Consider the following 16,998-nt stretch of genomic DNA (forward strand, 5'->3'; position numbering starts at 1 on the left):
CTTGACCTTCTGGGGCTTGGAGATACGGGACAAATCTTCAGACTGCACACTGTCTTTAGGAGGTGCAGTTGCCAGTGGCTTCGCTCGTGAGAGTTTTGGAGCAGAGGCAGGCTTTGAAGCTTTTGGCTGCTTCTTTGGCTTCGGTGCTGCATGCGCTTCATCTGATTCAGCATCAGCTGCAGGCTCATTCACTGCAGTCCCTTGAACCAAGATATGGGTGATGAGGCCTTCAAGGTTGTAGAAAGGACCGACGACATTGAGTTCTGCATCTCGTGTGCCATCAGCCCTTGGAGCTGAGGGACCAGGGTTGAAGTCTAGTCCCAATGTCTTCTTGTTTTGCTTCGCTGAGTTCTGGGCAAACTGGAAGTTGCGCTTGAACAGAATGTCGTCACGACACCATAGTAGTGACGATGGGTGTGCATCAACAGGCTGTGGCCCACGGACCATGCAGGGATAGAAGCCTTGTTCAATGGCTTCATCTCTGGACCTGGGTTGAAGATTCTTGTATAGGATGTCTCCCCACGGTCTCTTGATGGCATTTTTCTCAGCATATTCCTGGGTTACAAATCGGTATTTGAACCATTGTTCTGCCCAATATCTTCGAATCCATTGGATTCGGGTCTTGCGCTGATTGTAATCCTCTTCAGGATCTGTCTTGTACAGTTCTGAGAGGTCATCTGGCAGATCTCTAGATGTTTCTCCATGACGCTTTCTGCCACCCTTCCTTGCTGATTTCTCTGAAGCCATGAACTTTAAACTGAAAGGCTTCAACACGTTCAAAGGCTTCAAAGATTTTCGCTTCCTGGACAAACATGAACTTGCTTCGGGAGAATTTATATGATGCTGTAAGAATTCTGCAAATGAATGCAGACTATGAGAACCAAGGGATTCTCCCACGGACATGTACCTGTGACAGCATTAAGGTGCGAGGGAAAGGGAAGAGGTCATATGCATTCTCAGAAGATTTTGAATATAAATCAGTTTAGAAGACATTGACCTCATCGTGCGAAGACATTCACTCATAGATAAGGAGTTGGTTCCAGATTTGTACGAATCCAGAGATCAGTACAAGTGAGGAATCTAACTACTTTGTGAAGCATAAGTGAATATACTAGGCATGTTATGAGATGTAGTATGAGAGAGATCTAACTTGTGTGAATAGAAACTGCTTGTGGTAGAAAGTGACAAAGCCATAGGATCAACGGTGCCGTAAAAAGTAAGTTTTATTTACCAAACTAAGAACTGCTAGACGGAGTGGAAGATGAGGCCGAGCAGTTTGATCTTCCGTGCCCTAACTTGGTGACGGAGGACACCTACGGCGACGGCGGAGAGGATGATGTCCGCGGTCGGCATGAAGACGGCGTCGGAGAGGTTGCGGCAGTGAAGCGCTTCGTCGCCGGCGTCGTCGAGGGCTAGCGGTGGCGCTAGGGTTCGTGCGAGAGTGGAAGAAGAGATAATGACCGTTGTGAAGTGTGTATTTATAGGTACAGGGGCGGCACTGCGTTATTACACAGGTGCCCCTGGCGATTCGCATCTGAGGAACACGTGGCCATCATGCAGAATTTTGGGGTTTGTTCCACGTCCCACGCACGCCTGGATTGTCGGGTGGTCGTTCCTACTTCTCCGGGTTTCATGTGGAGGAATGAGCATTGAAAGTGGACTTAAGGTTTGTCTTTGTATCTTCTGCTGACAAGGACGCAGAGAAGACATTCGACAGTTTCAATAGAATGCATATGATTTGGAGATATAGAGTTTGAGATAGATAGCATAGAGAGGTTAGGGTCCGATCACATTCACTTAGTTCAAAAGATTCAACAAGAAGACATAGCTATAAGTGAATGCTGTAGAGGACAGAACACTAGTATATATATAATCAACATAGTGAAGATAATCATGAAGACATGTTGAGATTGAAGCCAAACCAAATGTGAAGACATAGCAAGGTAACGCCATGAGTGAAACACTTTAAAAATAGAACATTTGGTGGTGGCGTTACCCACCGTATAGGAAGTATTAGATCCAGACACGGCGCACAATTATCGTGGCGCTCCGAAGTCAAATTCCACATTAATGTATTCACACTTAGAATGTATGTCTTCATTGATTGAAGATATACTTTACTTCGTGTGTTGCACATCTAAGTCATCAATATGCATAAGGGTTAGGATGTGTGCCTGATCACAGGACATTTGAGGATTCCAGGATATTTAGCTCACACCGTAACTTGCAAAATCTCTTCTCATCCAAGGGCTTGGTGAAGATATCTGCCAATTGCTCTTCAGTGTTGACGTGTATGATATCAATATCTTCCTTCACAACATGATCTCTGAGAAAGTGATGACGAATTTCAATGTGCTTTGTCTTCGAGTGCTGAACTGGGTTGTTGGCAATCTTGATGGCGCTTTCGTTGTTGCAGTAGAGTGGCACTTGCTTCAGATGAATGCCATAGTCTTTGAGTGTTTGCTTCATCCACAGAAGCTGAGCGCAGCAAGATCCAGCAGCAATGTATTCAGATTCAGCAGTGGAGAGAGATACACAGTTCTGCTTCTTTGAAGACCAACATACAAGTGATCGTCCCAGAAAGTGACATGTGCCTGATGTAGACTTGCGATCAACTTTGTCACCAGCATAATCAGCATCCGAGAATCCAACCAGATCAAACTCTGAGCCCTTTGGATACCATAATCCTAGAGTTGGGGTGTGAGTGAAATATCGAAGAATTCGCTTCACAACTAAGTGATGCGACTCCTTTGGTGCCGCTTGAAATCGAGCACACATGCAAACACTAAGCATAATATCTGGCCTAGATGCACATAGATAAAGTAAAGAACCAATCATGGAGCGGGATACCTTTTGATCGAACTCTTTACCATTGTCGTCAGGACCCAGATGATGCTTGGCTGGCATTGGCGTCGTGAAGCCTTTGCAGTCTTGCATACCGAACTTCTTCAGGCAATCTTTGAGATACTTCTCTTGAGATATGAAGATGCCGTTGCGTTGCTGTCGTATTTGAAGACCGAGAAAGAACTTCAGCTCTCCCATCATAGACATTTGATATTGCTCTTGCATCATATATCCAAACTCTTCACTATACTTCTGATTGGTGCAGCCGAAGATAATGTCATCCACATATATTTGGCACACAAACAGTTTATAGTTTGCATCAAGGGATTCATCAATGATAATGGGGTTAGCACAAGTGAAGCCAGATAGATTGGATGGATCTGCTGAAGGTTCCTTTGCAGCAACCCACGTGGTTTTGGGGTACTGCTCAGGTTTCCAGTAAGAGCCATCAGCATTCATTTTCCTTACGAACCCAACACCCTCTTTCCTCGGGTTTCGGTTCAGAATCTGCTTTTTGAGGACATCACATAGTGTCTGATGCCCTTTAAGACTTTTGTACATCCCTATTTCAAGCAATGTCTTCAACCTAGCATTCTCATCAGCAATAGCAGTGGTATCCTCAGTAGAGGGGTTAGTTACCACATCAACAGTTGAAGATATTACAATATTAGTAGCAGTAGAACATTCGGCAACATAAGTAGCATTATCACGCTCAATGCATTTAAGACATGGTGGTTCAAATCCTTCCTGAGCGGAGCTGATCTGTTTGGCGCGAAGTGACTCGTTTTCCTTTTGAAGACCTTCATGAGCCGCTCTCAATTTCTCAAGATCTTGCTTCCTTTGAAGATAATCATAGGAAAGCTTTTCATGAGTTGTTGAGAGAGTTTCATGAAGACTTTCAAGTCCCTCATACTTAACGTGAAGATTTTTTATGTCTTCAATTAAGGATTCAGATCGAGTCATTTTAGCACCTAACAGATCATCGCTTCTGTCTAACAGTTTTTGAATATGTTCCATAGCTTTCTGTTGTTCAGTTGCAATTTTAGCAAGTGTTTTGTAGCTGGGTTTTGAACCACAATTAGAGTCATCGTCACTAGATGTTTGATAGTGAGTAGTGCGTGTGTTTACCTTGGCACCGCGTGCCATGAAGCAGTAGGTAGAAGCGGAGTAGTCCTTGTCATTTGCATCGGTGTCGGTGATGAAGTCATTGTCTTTAGTGTTGAAGATGGACTTGGCAACGTATGCTGTAGCCAGACTTGCGACGCCTGAATCGGACTCCTCCTCAGACTCCACCTCCGCCTCCTCAGAAGCGGACTCCTCCTCTGAATCCATTTCCTTGCCAACAAACGCACGTGCCTTGCCAGATGAGCTCTTCTTGTGTGATGAAGACTTTGAGGAAGACTTGGAAGAAGACTATGAGTATTTCTTCTTCTTGTTGTTGTCAGAGTCATATTCCTTGCTCTTCTTCTTCTTTTTGTTCTCATTGTCCCACTGTGGACACTCAGAGATGAAGTGGCCAGGTTTCTTGCACTTGTGACATGTTTTCTTCTTGTAGTCGTGAGCAGAAACTTCATCATTCCTTGAGCTTGATCGGGAAGACTTTCTGAAACCTTTCTTCTTGGTGAATTTTTGGAACTTCTTCACAAGCATAGCAAGTTCCCTCCCAATGTCTTCAGGATCATCCAAACTACTGTCAGATTCTTCTTCAGATGAGGAGACATCTTTTGCCTTCAAGGCACGAATTCGCCCATAGTTTGGACCGTAGATATCTCTTTTCTCAGAAAGCTGAAACTCATGTGTGTTGAGCCTCTCAAGTATGTCAGACGGATCGAGTGTCTTGAAATCAGGACGTTCTTGAATCATCAGGGCTAGGGTGTCAAACGAACTATCAAGTGATCTCAGTAGTGTCTTGACGACTTCATGTTTGGTGATCTTAGTAGCGCCGAGGGCTTGAAGCTCATTTGTGATGTCAGTGAGTCGGTCAAATGTGAGCTGGACATTCTCATTGTCATTTTGCTTGAAGCGGTTGAAGAGGTTGCGAAGGACACTGATTCTCTGATCTCTCTGGGTTAAGACGCCTTCATTGACCTTGGAGAGCCAGTCCCAGACCAGCTTAGATGTTTCCAAAGCACTCACACGTCCATACTGTCCTTTGGTCAGATGACCACAGATGATATTCTTGGCAGTGGAGTCCAGTTGAACGAACTTCTTGACATCAGTAGCAGTGACACCTTCTCCAGCCTTAGGAACTCCGTTCTTGACGACATACCATAGGTCGACGTCAATGGCTTCAAGATGCATGCGCATCTTATTCTTCCAGTAGGGATATTCAGTTCCATCGAAGACGGGGCACGCAACGGAGACTTTAATTATCCCTGCAGTCGACAAAGCTAAAACTCCAGGTGGTTAAATCGAATCACACAGAACAAGGGAGCACCTCGCTCTGATACCAATTGAAAGTGCGTTATATCGACTAGAGGGGGGGTGAATAGGCACTTTTTATGAAAGTCTTCAAAACGTGGAAGTTATGAAGACAAGCGATAGAAATAAACCTATTACCCTGCAGCGGAAGGTAGACTACACTAGGCAATCCATAGTCAAGTATTCAATAGAGTGAAAGCACAATGACTAATAGCAGCAATGTAGTAAGGATCGGGTAGGAAGATATTGTGAAGCCACACAGAACATGCAGTCACTCAGTGAAGACAAAAGATAGTGCGAACATACAATGACTTCACAAGGAGCAACAGTAAGTAACGGGAAGGGAAGATGAAACCAGTGACTCGCTGAAGACAATGATTTGTTGGACCAGTTCCAGTTGCTGTGACAACTGTACGTTTGGTTAGGGCGGCTAGGTATTTAAACCTTAGGACACACAGTCCCGGACACCCAGTCCTGAACACGCAGCTCAGGACACCCAGTCCTCACCGTATTCCCCTTGAGCTAAGGTCACACAGACCTCGCCCAATCACTCTGGTAAGTCTTCAAGGTAGACTCCCAAACCTTCATAGACTTCGTTCACCGGCAATCCACAATGTCTATTGGATGCTCAAAACGCGACGCCTAACCGGCTGGAGGATGCACAGTCCTCAAGTGTAATAAGTCTTCAGATCACACAGACAAGAAGACTTAAGTGATGCCTAATTCTCTTTGGCTCTGGGTGGTTAGGGCTTTATCCTCGCAAGGAATTCTCTCTCAAAGGCTTCGAGGTGGGTTGCTCTCAAACGACAAAAGCCGTACTCTGAATCTGAGCAGCCAACCGTTTATGGTTGTAGGGGGTGGGCTATTTATAGCCACTTGGCAACCCGACCTGATTTGTCCGAAATGACCCTGGGTCACTAAGGAACTGACACGTGTTCCAACGGTCAGGTTTCAAACTCACACGGCAACTTTACTTGGGCTGCAAGCAAAGCTGACTTGTCCGACTCTGGACAAGATTCGCTCTCATAGTCTTCACTCGAAGACATAGGTTTTGGTTAGGCATCACTTCAGTCATTCTGACTGGTTCTCTTGGACCCCACTTAACAGTACGGTGGTTCCTATGACTCAACACAGAAGAAAGAGAACTACGAAAGATCTAAGTCTTCGAGCTCCATAGGCTTCATGTGGTGTCTTCTCTTGTCATAGTCTTCAATGTGAATATCTTCATATACCACCTTTGACTTCAATGTCTTCATACATTTTTAGGGGTCATCTCTGGTAGGAAAACCGAATCAATGAGGGACTTCTACCTGTGTTATCCTGCAATTCTCACAAACACATTAGTCCCTCAACTAGGTTTGTCGTCAATACTCCAAAACCAACTAGGGGTGGCACTAGATGCACTTATAGAGGGCTCAGACATGGCGACAAGAATGAAGGTGGAGGGGAAGGAGTGGAGAGAAAGATGTCTGTCTCCACGTGGTGCGAAAAAGACTATACAGGATTCTGGAGGTGAGCTTAAATGAAAGTATTTCCTTCTATCACTATTCCTGTCGCGAGGCATGTTTGTTCCCATGATGTAAAAGTAAACATGGTCTGAGGTTACCTAATCTTATACTGCAATTTCAGAATTTCATAGATTTTTTTGACAGTTTCAACACATGTTCTTCTTACTAAAATAAACCGGCAGTCTTTTTGCATTACAAAAATGATATGACATACTATAAACCCTAAATGGAACAGGGCAATATTCTTTACGGAACAGGGTCTCCAATATATGAACTTAACTGTGCGAACAGAACAGGTGTCATAACTCATTAGATTTTGTAACTTTGGGGAATAAGTGCTAATGTAGTTGGAGTAAAAGTTAAAGATGCAATCTGAGTACTACCATTATGAAGTTTTGAACAGGTCAGGATGGCAAACCTAGGGCGTGATGGGCACCATGAAACATAACAAAGGTGGATATCCGTCCTTTGCCGTCGGAGAGGAAGAAGACGGTAGGTGGGCTCAGGAGATGACGCAGCAACAGCCGTCAAGCGGAGGTTGTGTTTGGACGCCCTGGTTGTGGTTTGGCATGCGAGGCGATCAGCAGAGGCTGCAACTCCCACAGCTCGCGTGTGAACAATGTGGCCGGGCGACGATTGAAGCGGCGTTTCTGTTTTGGCGGCGTGCGTTCGCGTGTGGATGGAGCTCGTATGCTAGGAAGAATTGGTGTCTCGATGGAGCTCATACGCCAGGAAGAACTGGCGTTCGTTGGCGGGTCGAAGAAGTTTGATTTTTGGTCGATGGACCTCGTCCTCGTTCGTGGGTTGCGGAGCTGTTTTTTTATTGACTGGGCACGATCGTGGGGTTCCATGGACTTGTCGTTCGTGTGTAGACTGTGGATCTCGTACGTGGGTTGAGTTGGTGAATATTTTTTGTTTGCGGGCGCTAAGTTGGTGATTCTTCGTACGTGGGCTGAGTTGGTGGGCTGCTGCGTGCGTGTGGGAGTTCGGGCGATGGTTTTTGTTCGAAGGGAGAGGGATCGAACGAGGTTGAACCATCACGACGTTCGATATATATATATAGTGTCGCGCTATTCGTCACCCTGGGTGAGGAATAGTTATTCTTCACCCCCCTCTATTTTACCATCAATACACGTAATTTTACGTTTCATAAGTTTTGTCTTATTTCCGACGCAAAAAGGGACCGTAAGAAAATATATAATCGCCGTAAAAAAATATTTTATGTTATGTAAAATTACAAACGTAAAAATATAGTCTAAAATACACATAACCTGCAAATTTTCTTGTCTTACGACCTATATTTTTATTTTCTTATGTCAAATTTTACGTAGTGAATCAATAAGAATGTAACTATTTGAATTTCAAACGTAATTTAATTATGAAATGATTGTAAGATTACCCCGGGTGAAGAATAACTTATTCTGCACCCTGGGTGATAAATAGTAGTACTATGTATATATATAGAGAGAGAGAGTCGCGCTATTCGTCACCCTGGGTGAGGAATAGTTATTCTTCAACCCCTCTATTTTATTATCAATGCATCGTAATTTTACGTTCCGTAAGTTTTGTCTTATTTCCGATGCAAAAAAGACCGTAAGAAAATATATAATCGCCGTAAAAAATATTTTATGTTATGTAAAATTACAAACGTAAAAATATAGTCTAAAATAAACATAACCTGCAAATTTTCTTGTCTTATGACCTATATTTTTATTTTCTTATGTCAAATTTTACGTAGTGAATCAATAAGAATGTAACTATTTGAATTTCAAACGTAATTTAATTATGAAATGATTGTAAGATTACCCCGGGTGAAGAATAACTTATTCTGCACCCTGGGTGATAAATAGTAATACTATATATATATATATATAGAGAGAGAGAGAGAGAGTCGCGCTATTCGTCACCCTGGGTGAGGAATAGTTATTCTTCACCCCCTCTATTTTATTATCAATGCATCGTAATTTTACGTTCCGTAAGTTTTGTCTTATTTCCGATGCAAAAAAGACCGTAAGAAAATATATAATCGTCGTAAAAAATATTTTATGTTATGTAAAATTACAAACGTAAAAATATAGTCTAAAATACACATAACCTGCAAATTTTTTGTCTTATGACCTATATTTTTATTTTCTTATGTCAAATTTTACGTAGTAAATCAATAAGAATGTAACTATTTGAATTTCAAACGTAATTTAATTATGAAATGATTGTAAGATTACCTCGGGTGAAGAATAACTTATTCTGCACCCTGGGTGATAAATAGTAATACTATATATATATATATATATATATATATATAGGGTCGCGCTATTCGTCACCCTGGGTGAGGAATAGTTATTCTTCACCCCCTCTATTTTATCATCAATGCATCGTAATTTTACGTTCCGTAAGTTTTGTCTTATTTCCGATGCAAAAAAGACCGTAAGAAAATATATAATCGCCGTAAAAAATATTTTATGTTATGTAAAATTACAAACGTGAAAAACATAGTCTAAAATACACATAAACTGCAAATTTTCGTGATTTATGACCTATATTTTTATTTTCTTATGTCAAATTTTACGTAGTGAATCAATAGGAATGTAATTATTTGAATTCCAAACGTAATTTAATTATGAAATGATCGTAAGATTACCTCGGATGAAGAACAACTTATTCTGCACCCTGGGTGATGAATAGTAACACCATATATATATATATGTATTTAATTAATTTAATTTAATTTAATAGTAGAGATAATTATGGAGTGACAACATCTTATCTTCATTTAGCTGCATTTTGCGCGCGGTACTCCTGAACTTCTGAAGGTTGTGGTCATGTCTAGTGTGGTGTGAGGTGCGTTTGGCTGCTTGCATTAGTTCCAACCAGCTAATAAGCTAAAGCAGTCCTCAATTTTTTTGGTTGCTTTTCTGCGTGTGCCTATACCATTTAGATATATTAAAACTGAGCACAATCCATGCCCTCCCAGACCATCAAGTTTCTGGCCGTCGGATGTGTGTTTTGGGTCGCCGCTGGCCGTCAGATGATTATCTAATCCCGTAATTAATGGGCCAGGTGTCCTAGAGAGGCTATTCCGGTGGAAAAATCGGCGGCCTCTGGTTGATTGGGCCAGGCAGCCCATTTAGTGGTTGGTGAAAGAATAGCCCATCAATTAGCTGGTGTGCGACGTCGCTTCAGTTTAGGTTAAGGACATCGAAGGGGCAGCAAATCCTTCCATTCTCCTCGCAGCCGCCGATGAATCTTCACGCCTCCCATGATGTTGACCAGCCCCCGTTGTCTTCCTTCACCAGCAGCAGCAGAGAGGGGCTCCACTCTCAGACCAGTGAGGCACGACACCATTGCCACATCCGACGGTGCCATGGCTCCGATCTCCACCGATGCGAGGCCGACGCTTGGAGAGGCCATCAGGTTGGTGTTCGGGCAGTGGACCGCGCTGCAGGTGGCAGTGCAGGAGCGGTGGGGCAACTGCGGCTCCCACGCCAACGCCGACCAGTTCAGCGAATCCATCCTCTCCTGGTTCTATCGCTCAAGGGTACGTAGAGATACTTCAGCAATCAGCATTGTTCAGATAATAAATAGTATGTTCTTCCTTGTCTCCTTGAGGCGTGATCCTGTAGTAAAGTTGATAATGTTTAGTTTAGCATCTGAATTCTCCTAGATCTAGCGGCGTGGGGGTCCACTACTCGGCTTTCAGACCAGTGTAGCAGGGTTGGTCTCCACTTTGTGGCAGCATGGGGCTCGAGCCTTAAGGAATGATCGTTTTGAGCGACCTAGGTTTGCCTCTACAAGCATAAATCGGCAAGGAAACGGGGGTGCATGCCAACATTCGATGGAGTCCGCTGGTACAGATCATTCTCTTCCCTTTATCTTGGATATAATCAGTGTTCTCTGCTGGTTTGGAACGTTGGATTTGTCCTTTCCGAGTGCCTAGGATTAGCATTCCACAACAATCAAAATGTCAACCATTTGATAGGAATTTTGAGCACAAAGTCACATACACGTGTTCTTTATAGGAAAATTATTAGGTCCAAGTACTAAAGTGGATCTGTCAATATATCATGAGTAGTGAGGATGGTCTTTTTCATTGAAGAGATTATAATATATAAGACGATATTATGTTCACAGAAAAAGAGAGGATATGTTTTTGGTATTCTCCTCTGTCATTACAGAGTTGCACTATTACTATCAATAGATCAATTGGTTCTGCTTTTCCTATAATTTCGAAAAAGTAAGATGAAGGCTTTGAATTTAGTTCTCTATTTCTCGACAAAGTAGGTCTCTTACTTTTCGTCAACTGATTTCCTTTATCTCCATGTTAGACTCTCATTTTCTTCATGCTAACTTATCAGCGACTTGCTCCTCTGCGCAAGATTCTGAATGACCCACTCTTGTGCAAGTCCTCACATTCATGTTATTTTTTGTACTTATCATCTGATCATCATGATGGCACACATTGCACATCATGAATTAGTTACACAGAGAATATACCTTTAATTTTTTTTGACTGCCTCTTGAATGTTTCTACTATTGCTTTCAGAAAATTGTAAATTTTGTGTCTACATGTCAGCAATTCATCTCATTTGTCGGTTTATTCAAGGACATTTAGAATACGTGTGTTACTTTTTCATTTCTCCAATAGTATTTTGCAAAAGAAAAAGATGTTATATTGGTAGGTCATGTCTCCCATTTGTTCTCTTTAGCTTTTAAGCATGCGAGTTTAGATATTTTAATATTGTAGACAGGAATGCTTATGATGATTTAAATTTCATTATAAATCCATATCTTCTTCCAACACATTAGTATATATAATGGCCACATTGGCATGTTAAAGTTTCCCTAATTCAAATGATCTAGCTTTCAATGCAAGAAGAGACATACTTACTCCCATGTTGGTTGAGATGCTAAGAAACAACCCACTGAGAGGGCTATTATCATATCTATGTTCAAACATGGAGTCGCTAGAGGTAATAGTCTTGGTTTTCAAATATAATTTATATACCTACAACATACATCTGTTGCCGGAAGTATATATATGCACATGTACCTTGTGTTTACCCAACGCTCACCATAACTGTTGAACTGCAATTCTTTGCCCAAGTAGCTAATATCACTCCACCATTAACATATGAAAATATATCATTATCATTACATGCACATATACATGCATGCATATACATTGGGTCCCAACACAGGGAATTTCCACTAATAAATCTGCTTCCCTGCGTATCATGTAGTTGTGGAAAATATGCTCATGTGTGACATAAAGCTATCAATGTATGATCTAGGGCATGAGAAATTTCTGTTTGAGTTAGGCATTTGATTTCTGGCCATTGCAAATTGTATCTAAAGTAATGCTGTCAAGTTTGTTAATCGAGTAAATACTCATATTGATAAGTGATTTTCTTTCCTGAATCGATTGGTCTATTCTATCTTCAACTCAAGGGAAAGTTCTCTGTATATAGCATTACAACTTTGAATTTGGCATTGTAAAGCTACGCCATGCAAGCAGCCCTATTAACTTAATTTAACTTGATGAGTATTTGATTTGAGTCCATATAATTGCATCAATCCCTAACATTAAAGTGTAAAGTGGACGGGCGCAGCAACGCGCGCCATCAATGATCTAGTTCATATCAATACAAGTGCCATCCTTTGCTACAGTGATGTGATTTAGAATGGACAAATGACTTGAAACATATACATGTTGTGTGGTCTCGAACTCTCGAAATAGGCTTTCACATCACTTGAAACACATACACGTTGCCTGGCCTCGAACTCTCTTGAAACACATACACGTTGCATGAGTAGCCGGACTTCAGGCATCCGCCCTCGCGATTGTCAAGGAAGAGAGAGCTCACGTCTCAAGAAGGAACCACCGGACCTCGCCGCAAATCTCCCATGCGCCCAACTATCATCGGAGAGGGCCATCTACCCTCTCGCACTGGTCCGAGGCACGCCGATCTTGCTGGGGTGAGCAGTATGCCAGTATAGGTCGAGAGCGTTGCCAATACAGTCACATAGGTCAACACTAGTGTTCATTTGACAAATTGCCATTTTTCTGAAAAGAACATGCTGACTTTCGCGTTTCAACGTTGTCGTTTGTGTTCATATCCTTTGCTGAAATCTGCGGTGGGAAATTAAGATATATATGCCATTTAAATAGGCAGATATATGACTATACTTCTACTTTATTTGAATTATTGCGGGATGATGTGCCATTTCCGTCACTGTCAGCACCAGCAGCCAAGGCGCAGGGCGACATGTACGTGGACCTCTTCTCCTCCTCCTCCTCCGACTGAACTCCTCCGCCACCGCAGCGTCACCGCCGCACCCGGATGGCTCGGGTGAGCCAGATTTTGATAGTAGGGTTTACGGTGGCCTCCACTCCTCCGATCTATTTTGTACAAATAGGTTATGTATGAAATATGTATGATGATCAGAACTATGAACGCTACTTGTTGTGCTGAAGTCGTTCTATTTCTCCCACGAAGTTCTAATTTCAAAATTTACAGTTTAATTTTCAGTTTTTGTTATGCTGCGGCTGTTTTTGGCCCGTATCCAAGGCATTCCACGAACTGTAAACTCATTTTACAGGTCCACGATATAAAGAGTCTGTTAGATTTGCTCTTAGCACGTACGGCCACGTCTCTGTCTCTAGAGAATGGTCGACATGTGTGGCTTAATGCTTCACCTGATCATCTAGATATACCTGTAAACATTGAAATAGTGCAATAAAATGGCGCTGTGATTCTAAAAAAAGGATAGCCTCTTTGCTAGCATCAGTTTTTTACTGGATTCACTAGCATCTTTTAAGTGGATTTGTTAAAATTGATGCACACTGAACATAACCTATCATCTACAATCCAATGACCAACAGGCGAATCAATGTTTGGAGATATATCTTCGTAAGAAAAGAAAAAGGTCTTTGTTTGGACCGACACGCTTGTACCGTCATTGTCAGCGTCAGGGTGGTGCAAGTGCCAAATGCTACAATGACCATCTAATGAAACATCCATATATAATAATTGTGGAGCCACAACATCTTATCTTTATTTAGCTGTATTTTGCGCGCGGTACTCCTGAACTTCTGAAGGTTGTGGTCATATCTAGTGTAGTGTGAGGCGCGTTTGGTTGCTTGCATTAGTTCCAACCAGCTAAATAAGCTAAACATAGTTCTCAATTATTTTGGTTGCTTTCTGCGTGTTGTCTATACCATCCATATCAATACAAGTGCCATCCTTTGCTATAGTGATGCAATTTTGAATGGAAAAATGACTTGAAACATATGCATGTTGTGTGGTCTCGAACTCTCGAAATAGGCTTTCACATCACTTGAAACACATACACGTTGCCTGGTCTCGAACTCTCTTGAACACATACACATTGCATGAGTAGCCGGACTCCAGCCATCCGCCCTCGCGATTGTCAGGAAGAGCGAGCTCGCGTCTCAAGAAGGAACCACCAGGCCTCGCCGCAAATCTCTCGTGCACCCAAGTGTTGTTGGATAGGGCCATCTACCCTCTCGCACCGGGCCAAGGCGCGTCGGTCTTGTGGGGGTGAGCAGTATATGTCAAGAGCGTTGTCGACCGGTCACATGGGCCAACACTGGTGTTCATTTGACAATTTGCCATTTCGCTGAAAAGATCATGCTGACTTTCGCGTTTCAACGTTATCGTTTGTGTTCATATCTTTTGCTGACTTTCGCCTTGTTAAGCCCAATCCATCTGCGCTGGTGCTCAGACAGCTCCGTTGCCTATCAGAGATAGCGGCGGGTATCAGTTTCAATGATGCAGTGGAGGACACGGTGACTTGGCGCTGGACCGCGGATGGCAACTACACTGCCAAGTCGGCGTACCTATGCCAATTCGAAGGAGCCGTGCGGTCAGACGATAGAGCACTCATATGGTCCACCAGGGCGGCGCCTGACAACCTGGCTATCGAGGGCATCCCACACAACCCATTTTGCTCGCTCTGCTGTGCTGCGCCGGAGACGGCCACCCATTTGCTCGCAGATTGCAGTTTCTCCAAGCAGCTCTGGATGATGATCATCAGCAAGCTTGGGGCCCTTTTCTCAACCTTGCACCAATGGTGAACTCCCATCAACAATGCCTTCCTCTCAAAAACAATTGGATGATGCAACTGCAGGTGCTCCCAGCTAATAAGATAAAAGAATGGAAGTCAGTCATTTGCTTGGTCTCCTGAATGATATGGAAGGAACGAAACAACCGTGTGTTAAATGATGACATATGCTCCGCTCCACAACTCATGGGACGAATCATGGATGAGGCAAGATGTTGGTCAGCGGCTGGGCTTAGCTTGCTCGACAGAATATTTGAACCACCTTGATTTTCCCCTTGTTTCTTGCTGGGTTTTCCCCCTTGTTTGTTGCTGGGTGTTTGCTTTCTGGGTGCCAGCTCCACCTTCTTTTTGTCTCTCAGACTTTGTATTTTGCCTCTCCTGATTAATCAATGAAATACGGCCCTAGGGCCGTCTTTTCGTCAAAAAATATCTTTTGCTGAAATCTACGAAGGGCCTCGCTGCTCCTCGCATCGCCCACGGAGTTGTTCCTCGTGCTGAGGCTCCCAGACGCGGTGCGGCTCACCAGGTTGAGGCTCGTCGAGGCGATGCTTCGCGACGCGGCTCCTGGCGCACGTCTGGTTGGTCTCGTGGGCGTTGCTGGGGGGCTCGCTGGGCCCTGGACGAGACCAACAGGGCCACGAGCAGCATCCTGGAGAGCGATGAAGGCGTCGCCTTGTTGCATCGGAGCGGCACGGTCAACGGCATCCTGGAGCACGACGGTCTGCGGCATCCTGGAGCGCGACGGTCTATGGCATCCTGGAGCGCGACTAAGGCACCGGCTTCTTGGACTAGAGCGCCACGGTAGGCGGCGTCTTGGAGCGCGACGAAGTCGCCGGCTTCTTGGACCGGAGCGCCACTGTCGGCGCCATCGTGGAGCGCGACAAAGTCGCCAGCTTCTTGGACCGGAGCGCCACAGTCGGCGCAGCCTTGGAGCGCGTGAAAGGCGGAGGGAGCGAGCCCCGGGCTCGCGGTTGTAGGCAGGAACCGCTGGGGCTCGCCACGAGCAGAAGGGCGGGGGCCTTCGTCGCCGCGGTTCTTGGCCTCTAGAGTCGGGGCACCACAGCCGCGCCCGAGGTGGCGAGCCTGGGCCCGCGGGAAGCCTGGGGACACCGGCGGTCGACGGGCACACTGGCGGAGAAGTGGTCGGCCCCACCGTTGGAAGAAGGCGCCTCTTGATCAACAACGCCGGCGACCCCGCGGACGAGGGCGGCACCGCAGCCGACGGGATCGACTGGAGCAGAGGGAAAGAGAGAGAGAGAGGGGATTGATAGGATTGAGGACGAGGGATTAACTGCAGCCACGTTTCCAAAGAGCCACCCGCGTACGCCTCTGAAGCATCGCTCGGGCCTGGCTCTCAAGAAACTGCCGGCCGTTTTCAATGAGCCAGCCCATGGGTGCTTTAAGATATGCAAGAAATCAAACAACTGGAGTCCGAAAAGATGCTGCATCGCGCGGGACTGATTGAGCTCGATGCGGGCAACCAAATTCATCCTTCGGTCTTACAGATTTCTGCCAAGTGTTGCGGTTAAGTCTATGTAGCATAGAACACTAGACTGTGCACCAAATTGCTACTACCTTCGTCCTGGTTTATTAGTCCCTTTGTATTCTGTGCCAAAATTTGACTTTAAATTTAACTAATAAAATATTAGTGCATGTCATAAAAATTAATATAATTGAAAACTCCGTTCAAATACGAATCTATCCATATAATTTTTTATAATATGCATTAATGTTTTGTTAGTTAAATGTATAGTCAAATTTTGGTATAAAATACAAATGAAACTTATAAATTAGGACGGAGGTACTAGTATATTATTTGTATGCTAGTATTGTTAGTGGGCACTCTGCAATTCTTGCAACTTATCAATGCCTCAAGGGCGTGTTTGGTTGCCCGCATGCAGCCCAACCAGGCCCGCGCGGGATGTGCGCGGCCTGTTTGGTTGGCTGGGCTGCATGTGGTTTGAGGCCCGCATGAACCTCAAAGCAGCCCGCAGCCTGGCCCGGCGGGAACTGCTGAATCGGCAGTTTCTCGTGAGCCTGGCTGGGCGCGGCCGCGCGTGCGGGGCAATTGCACGCCTTGGGCAACGCGGGAGACGGAGGCGACGTCTCATTACTCGCCCCCACTCTCCTGTCACCGCTCAGG

General features: G+C 44.4%; 1 protein-coding gene across 1 annotated transcript; it reads right to left on the reverse strand.

The window, feature by feature from the left end:
• Nucleotides 1-14,048: 14,048 nt before the first annotated feature.
• Nucleotides 14,049-16,462, reverse strand: LOC125543346. The gene is made up of 4 exons (XM_048706661.1): nt 15,379-16,462; nt 15,003-15,233; nt 14,632-14,931; nt 14,049-14,529 (listed from the first exon to the last, which is right to left on the reverse strand). Exons 1-4 carry the CDS (start codon nt 15,558-15,560, stop codon nt 14,421-14,423), a joined length of 822 nt encoding a protein of 273 aa, XP_048562618.1. The 5' UTR covers nt 15,561-16,462; the 3' UTR covers nt 14,049-14,420.
• Between the last annotated feature and the right edge of the window lie 536 nt (nt 16,463-16,998).

This window comes from Triticum urartu, chromosome 3 (genome assembly GCF_003073215.2).
Source record: "Triticum urartu cultivar G1812 chromosome 3, Tu2.1, whole genome shotgun sequence".
Classification (NCBI taxonomy): Eukaryota; Viridiplantae; Streptophyta; class Magnoliopsida; order Poales; family Poaceae; genus Triticum; species Triticum urartu.

Excerpts from the sequence above, each read along its gene's own strand:
- LOC125543346 (XM_048706661.1), bottom strand. The coding sequence starts at position 15,560 with ATGCCGTTGACCGTGCCGCTCCGATGCAACAAGGCGACGCCTTCATCG. Across the intron at positions 14,932-15,002 it reads ATGTCATCATTTAACACACG|CTGGGAGCACCTGCAGTTGC; the intron begins GTTGTTTCGTTC and ends TTATCTTATTAG. Across the intron at positions 14,530-14,631 it reads GCTCCTTCGAATTGGCATAG|GCAACGGAGCTGTCTGAGCA; the intron begins GTACGCCGACTT and ends TATCTCTGATAG.